General features: G+C 35.2%; 1 protein-coding gene across 1 annotated transcript in view; it reads right to left on the bottom strand.

Moving 5' to 3' along the window:
• LOC106872790 (uncharacterized) overlaps positions 1-8,500 on the bottom strand; it is a 108,979-nt gene that overhangs the window by 95,190 nt on the left and 5,289 nt on the right. The window contains exon 3 of the mRNA XM_014919900.2: positions 2,768-2,920. Within this exon, the coding sequence (XP_014775386.1) occupies positions 2,768-2,920 (153 nt within the window). The remainder of the gene's footprint in view (positions 1-2,767; positions 2,921-8,500) is intronic.

Below are 8,500 nucleotides of genomic sequence, written 5' to 3'. Positions count from 1 at the left end.
ATATATATATATATATTCTTTTATTCTTTTATTCGTTTTAGTCATTTTGACTGCGACCATGCTGGAGCACCGCCTTTAGTCGAACAAATCGACCTCAGGACTTATTCTTTGTAAGCCTAATACTTATTCTATCGGTCTATAATGCTGAACCGCTAAGTCACGGGGACGTAAACACACCACCATCGATGTTGGGGGACACACATACACAAACATATACACACGCATATATACATACATATATATATATATATATATACATATATATATATACATATATATACAGCATGACCGCAGCCACTTGGCTGAAACACATAAAAAAAAAAAAAAAAAAAAATATATATATATATATATATATATACACACATACATACACACACCTGCGACTTTGACAATAACAGGGGTAACAGTAATACGGGTCTACCGTCTCCCTTTCATCTAGTCTACACCCAGCATTGAGTTCTTTTTCTATAATCAACAAAAGTTTCAATGTTATAACAAATTAGGATAACAGGAAGATAATCAATCCCGCCAGCGCCCTCTTCCACAATACCAAGTCAGACACAAATTCAACAATATTCAAAGATTTGGTTTTGTAAAGGATAAACTCAACGTCTTTGGTTTATTATTGTAAAACTATAACAAAATTGCCTTGGAGTCCTGTTTCATAGAAATATTTTGGCTATTATTGTAAAACTAACGCATAATTGTCTTGGAGTTGTGTTTCTAAGAAATATTTAACCTAATACGATGGTCAAACCATAAAGTTAGCTTGAATTTTCAGTAAATTATGTAAATAAACGTTGAATATTCACTCGGGAGAAGACATCTCATTTCTGGCCAAGCATTGGATTATGTTTATATGATGTTGTTTAAGTTTTTATCTTTTGTATTTCGTTTCCATTTCTCTTATTTTGATCTGTTTTCAAAAGTATAATCTGGAGTTCATTTAAATATTTTTTTCTGAATTATAAAAGAAAGTAATAAGGATTGAAGAGGTTACTGAAAATAAAATTAAACTAAAATGTATTTACGGTGAGGCTATTGAAAATCGGATAAATTTAATTTGAAAAACTCATATATTTCAAGAATGCGTGTTGGTAAAATTACTGACGTATTGGTTTTTATAAATACGGTTAGAACTACGTAGAACATAATAAATATTGTGTTTTCTTCACAAGATCTTAATCTGGGCAAAACGGTCCTTATGTTTTGTAAAGACAAATTAAGTATTTAGAAGAAAGGTCGGAATTAATGTTTGGGATATATGTGACATATGACGGGGCCAGGAAGAATTTCTCATCGTAATGACATGATCGTGTGTTCGATCCTATGTATATATATATATATATATATATATATATATATATATATATATATATATATATATATGTGTGTGTGTGTGTGTGTGTGTGTGTGTATGTGTGTGTGTGTGTATATATATATATGTGTGTGTATGTATATATATGTGTGTGTATATGTGTATATATATATATGTATATATAAATATATATAAATAAATATATATATAAATATATACATAAATATATACATATATAGATATATACATAAATATATACATATATAAATACATATATAAATATATATATAAATATATACATATATAAATATATATTTATAAATATATAGATATATAAATATATATATATATATAAATATAAACATATATAAATATATATATATAAATATATACATATATAAATATATATATATAAATATATACATATATAACTATATATATGCATAAATATATATGTAAATATATATATGTTTATATCTGTATATATATATATATATATATATATATATATACCAAAAATGGGACAAGAACGCAAAACATCCAGACAGACGATGCAAAAAAACAAGGACGGAAAAACAGAGAAATGGTACACAAATACAAATGCAAATAAAGGACATTAACAACAGGTGTCTTTCGACTAAGGACGAATGAAAGTAAGCTCGCGTGTTTCTCTAGACATGCGTAAGGTTTACTCGTCAAGATGGTGGCTGTTTCGAGTTAAGCTAACGTGCATCGCTTCTAAGCTTCACACGAAATACATACATGCACACATATACCTATATATATGTGTGTATATATATATATATATATATACATATGTGTATTTACCGAACACATACACACAGAGAGAGAGAGAGAAAGAGAAAAGAAAAGAAAAGAGAGAGAAAAAGACTAAGAATGGACAGTAGAGACATTGTCTGGAGAAGTGGTGTGGCCATCAACGATGATCTCTTGATACCCCCACCCCCGTCTTTTCTAAATTTGGCAGAAGATCAGCAATTCTGAGGGGAGGAGTAATCGATTATATTAACCCCAGTGCATGACTGGTACTCTATTTTATGAAACCAAGAGGGTAAAAGCAAAATTGACCTCGGCGATATTTGAAAGAGCGGGAAAAAATGGTACCAAGTATTTTTTCCCCGAAGTACTAACGAGTCTGCTAGCTCGACGCTTTACCATTACAGGAATTCTTTCTACTGTTGGCACAACGCCAGTAATCTTGAGGGTTGAGGGATTGTCGATTACAAGGACCTCTGTGCTCAACTGGGGTCTATTTCATCGACCCCAAATGAATGCAAGGCAAAGTTGACCTCGGCAGAATTTGAACGCAGAATGTGAAAAGCCGGAAGAAATGCGGTTTAGCATTTTGTCCGACGCACTACATTCTACCACCTTGCCATTATTTCTTAATAATCGTAAAAGTAATGTGCGTGTGTGTTGTCTACTCACCGCGGTTGTTGACAAAATGTGTTGTGGCTTCTGACTCTTCTTCTGAGATTTTCGATGCAGATGTGTCCAAGAAGGGAGATCTTTTCTTTCGCCTCCTCCTTGAATATCGGTTTTTGACAAACTTTTTCCGTGAATATATAGAATTGTCCAGCTCTGGTAGAGAGAAAGAAAATATATTTGTTAATCAGAAGCAAAATAGCCATTAAATAATGAACTGTTTTGTCATCTTCATAAACTATATATTGGTTTCAAATTTTGGCACAAAGCCAGCAATTTCGGGAGAGTGGGGGGCTAAGTAGACTACACTGAACCCAGTGATCAACTGGTAATTATTTTATAGAACCCCGAAAGGGATGAAAGTTAAGTTAGCCTCGGTAGAATTTGATCTCTGAACGTTAGGACAGACGAAATACTGCTTAGCGTTTTCCTCGGTGTGCCAACCCTTCTGCCAGATCAGCGCCTCTCATAAACTAGAAATTCATGTATGTTTCTAAGTCAGGTTTTTTTTTTGCGGAGGGGTGAGCGTAGTTAGAATAATCTCGCCCAATTCTAGAAAGATCAGGGCGAAATGAGAGCGCAGACCATTCTGCTGGACGCGGAACTCAGAACATAAGAAAACATAACTAAATACAGCAAGATTTTTAGTGCGTCTGCACTCAGCCAATATATTTACCCATAAAATATATATTAGTTTCTCACATTAGCAGAGGGTAAGACATTTCGATAAGTAAAAGCATTATAAAGGACCAGTTCGACCCAGTATATTATTGGTATTTCTTTATAAAAATGTCCCTGTTCTTTAAGTATCAAAAGCTAAGTCGGATTCGATGAGATTTGAACTCACGATACAGTGTGTTAAACACTGTTTATTCACCCATATCAAAGATATCCACCCAAACAAAACCGTCTGTTCAAATTTCCCTTAGCCATAGTTTAACGTGGGCTGTGCCATGTAACATTTACGATGTCTGATCAAGCGACTTTACTCTGCGTACTTTAGCTTAGTTACTATGGCAACAGTCCGGATACTTATTGATCAGAGCACATGTTAAGACAGAAGCTTATTTCAAGGTTTGATGTTGAGTTTAGCAGATCCAGAGACCACATCAAAGTTTTGTATTTGAGCTGTGAAACAATATATATATATATATATATATTACAAAGTGACATTGTTACAATTTATTGCTGTTTCAAATGCACCGTAGATGCAAAAATACATTTATGCATTCAGAAAGCATCTGTAGCATTGGGGAAGCAAATTGCAGTGTCACCAAGAACCAAGCTGAGCATTTACATAACTTGCGTACCAATGGTTCTATTGCGTTACTCTTCTGAAACGTGGAGAGTACGGCGTAGGCATCTCAAGTTGCTTGAGCCCTTTCATCTAAACTCTTTGTGACACACACTCAACATCAAGAGGCTAAGTAATACACCTGGCACATAAGTCCTTGCAAAGGCAGAATGCACAAGCATCCAGTCATTAATTATATCTGCTCAGATGCGTTGGGCAGGCCGTGTTGTTCACATGGAAGATAAAAGGATACCAAAGCAGCTGTTCTACAGTGAACTGTGCATTGGAAAGCGTCGTCAGCAAAAAGCCTCGAAAATGGTCACCTCAAAGAAATGCAGATCAATGTAAAGAAGTCGTTTTGGAATGAGCTAAGAGTTAAATAGAGGGAGCGTATACGGGAAGATTGCAAACCTCCTTTTGAAGGGGGTTGCATTGGACACAGAATCCTAAATTGCTGGTTTTGGAGGCGCTATCCTCAGAACTTCAACAAGAACATAAAATGTTAGAGGTGTGAAGCATGTTGCCATGAAACTCTTTCCAAGGCTGCGTATGTCAACCATCTGAAGTCCTATGAAAGATCAAATGTATGCAACGCCCTTCCTCTTAGACAGGGTGATTCGACGTGTGGAATAATGTGAAAGGGCTTGCAAATTGGTTTCGTGCTGGAAGACACACGTGGCCGTTCACAGGGACCATATCTCGTAGAGTGATCCAATCAGTCCAATGAAGGTAACAAGTTTCTTCTACCACTTATGCTTCAAATAGTGCATATCTGCAGTGGGCCTAAACAGTCATGTATGTATGTATGTATGCATGCATGCACGAATGCAAAAACACCACCAAAGGACCTTGGTTCTCTTAATATATAGAACACTGAGGGTGGTGACCTGGCAGAATCTTTAGTATTCTTAATGGTATTTCGTTCGTCTTCATGTTTTGAGTTCAAATTTCACCAAGGTCGACATTGCCTTTCCCATTTCAGGTTCAACAAAATAAGTAGCAGTAAACTACGTGTAATCTCGAAATGCCTGCACACCGTCGAAATTACTGGCCTTGTGCCAAAATTTGAAATCTATATATAAATCAATGCATTAGATTTAAACATGTGGTGAGCAGCTGTCCGAAAATGTCAGTAAAGTAGGCCCTTCCTGTGTGCTGTGGTGCTCTTTAAGTGTGCATGTGTGTGCGGGTTTATGTGTGTTCACACTATTCCCTGTATTCTATATTTCTCTCGAATATTCTCTTCATGGAAATAGTTTTGATATATATTTCTAAAAGCGTGTTTGCATGTGAGAGTATATCTGTGCGTATATGCATGCACATACATACTCATGTGTCCACGCGCACATACATTTATACTTTTATTCATGGGATTAATAATCTAATACAATCCACCTTTTTTTTTTTATTAAGAAGCACACTATCGTTATCCGCCACGACAGCTGATAAGAATAAGATCCCAAATTTATAGCGAAGGAGACATCATATGCACGATTGTGTAGCATAAGTATATATAAGAAATATTTATGATATCATTTTCAGCAGCACACGTGAATAGAAAGAGTTCACAATTTGATATTCCCGAATGTGTTCCTCAACCTTTATTAATGTTACATAATCAATTTACATTATTAGATTATCACAACCGATTGAAAACAGAGATTAGATGCAATTTAATTTTTCCATTACACACACCGCACGTAAGGCGCGTTTTATTCTTACAGATTTATGGTAAATTCTGAATTCCTTCTAAATTAACAAAACGTTTTCTTCATACCAAAGATATCATAAAATATATTTCCTGGAAGAAAGTGAAGTATTTTATCCCTTCGAATTCGTTTTCTGTGTAACAGTTGTCTGTTTTTCTACCTGTAAACCACAAAAGAGTAGAACCGGTGCCACTGAAACGGTATTGTGTCTATTCATTTCTTCGTATTAGACTTTGGTTCCACTCTTAATGGAGCACTAATACCGAGATTTTTTCGTCGATTTTATCACTAGCAGTAAAAGATAACATGGTTAAGTCCATCTTAGAGTAAAGGATCGTGATTCCATGATTCGAATTATATACCGCGCAATATTTTTGTTAGACTAATCAACATTTGTTCGGTCATAATATGCTGATGTACGCGCGCGTACTCCCAAGCACGAATACACACACACACACGCACACACACACAGAGGTTTTCTTATTGCATGCGTGCATCAAATATAGGAACAATCGTAATTTATGAGCCAGTAACTTGGTTCCACTAGTTAGAAATGGCGGCTATCGTCCTAGACTTTCACCCTTGTGTTGCTATAAAGAAGAACTCAATAAGTACTGAAGTTCTACGGGATACGCACACAGTAAATAAAGAGAAGCCGTGTTGACTATGTCCGAAATTAGGCTGTAACGGTTTAGCAAGTGAAACAGGGCGGGGCAGCAGAGGTTTCACTCTCCTTAGCTCTTAAAATCATTGTAAATATATACCAAGGGAGTCTTTTACTGAAGACATGCCTTCGAGAAACTACAAACAAAAGGAAAGAATGGGTCAACACGAAACATGTGAATGTAAATTATTGTTAAAAACGTTTTAAGTAGTAACAAACCCTCCTCCTCCCATCACTACCACCGCCGCCGCCGCCGCCACTACTACCACCACCACAATCACCACCACCACCGCTACTCAGTGTGCTAAAAAGCTAAACAATAGTTTCTTCTAGCATGGACCAATAACCAATCAACGACAATAAGGAACATTTCTTAACTGACAGGAAGTTGATATCTGATGTAACCCACTGACCAGACGTTGATCTCTACATTAAACCAGAGTCATTTTAATAGCCTTTGTTTTCACACAACTTCTTAGCTTTCTAGTCTATAGCATTGCGTTGTCTCGTTTTCCACACATAGAACGCTATTAACATACATCTACGATAGTACATACACACACATACATACATAGATACATACATACATGCATATATACATACATACATACATACATACATACATACTCAAACATATATGCGCGAACACACACATACAAACGTATTCAAATGTTTACGTATGTATATAAATGCATATAGATACACGCACTGACTGAAACATGTAAAAAATAAAAGTTAAATATATTTGCGTGTGTCACTATACACACGCACGCTTCTTTCAGTTTCCGTCTGCCAAATCCACTCACAAGGCTTTGGTCGGCCCGAGGCTATGGCAGAAGACACGCAGTGGGACTGAACCTGGAACCATGTGGTTGGGAACCAAGCCTCTTACCACACAGCCACGCCTGTACCTATGTACGTATGTATGTCTATATATATATACACATATATATACACACACACATATATATATATATAGACACACACAAACACACACATATATATATATGTATGTATACACACCCATATACATAAATAAATTAAAAGCATGCCTAGACGCATTTATAAGGACGAGAGTGCTTGTAGGTAAACATTTGGAGGCGTCTGTATACGTGAATATTTGTGCGTTTTTCGGTGTGAATGTCTGTTTGTGCGTGGTGTGTGTGTGTGTGTGTGTGTGTGTGTGTGTGTGTGTGTGTGTGTGTGTGTGTGTGTGTGTGTGTGTGTGTGTGTGTGTGAGTGTGTGTGTGTGTGTGCTTGAGTGCAAATACGCGTGTGTCTCTGTTGATGTGAGTGTTCATATTAGTGTGAAATAAAATATACTGCAAGAACCCTAGATAAATGGTAAATGAGAGTAGCGAAGACAAAACAGGAGAATGCTTTGAAGACAACACAATATCAACAACAAAAACAACAATGACAGCAGCAACAGCAGCAGCAGCAGCAGAGAACATATTTGAGAAGATTCAAAGAACGAGTTCATGAAGAATGAAAATAAAATATTTTCAAAATTATTATTATTATTATTATTATTATTATTATTATTATTGATAAATTTGTTGTTTTTGTTAGTATTGTGCTTTTTATTGTAAATTATTAAAATTTAGCCTCAGCCAATCGATGGTGTTTTGTTTCTTTTTCTCTCTTCTCTTCCTTTTTCTTCCTTTTACTCTTTGGATAAATTACATTTTAACAGGTGTTTACCCAACAGTATTGTACGGTGTCGGCGAACATATAGGCACACACACACGCACACACACACACACACACACACACACACACACATCATATGTATTTGTATATTTATGTATATGCACATATACATATAAACACATGTGTATGTGTATGTAAATATGTATGTATACATATATTTGTATATACATATTTGTGTGTGTATATATATATACACAAATTCAGCTGTGCATATATAAATGTATAAAACAATAGAAGCAGTGATGTATATATATCTATATGAACAAATATATATGGTTATGTATATATATATATATATATATACGCATATATATGCATGTGTGTGTATACCTATATGTATATATATATATATATAT

Source organism: Octopus bimaculoides, chromosome 7 (genome assembly GCF_001194135.2).
Source record: "Octopus bimaculoides isolate UCB-OBI-ISO-001 chromosome 7, ASM119413v2, whole genome shotgun sequence".
Taxonomy (NCBI): domain Eukaryota; kingdom Metazoa; phylum Mollusca; class Cephalopoda; order Octopoda; family Octopodidae; genus Octopus; species Octopus bimaculoides.
This window is presented reverse-complemented; position numbering and strand designations above follow the sequence as displayed.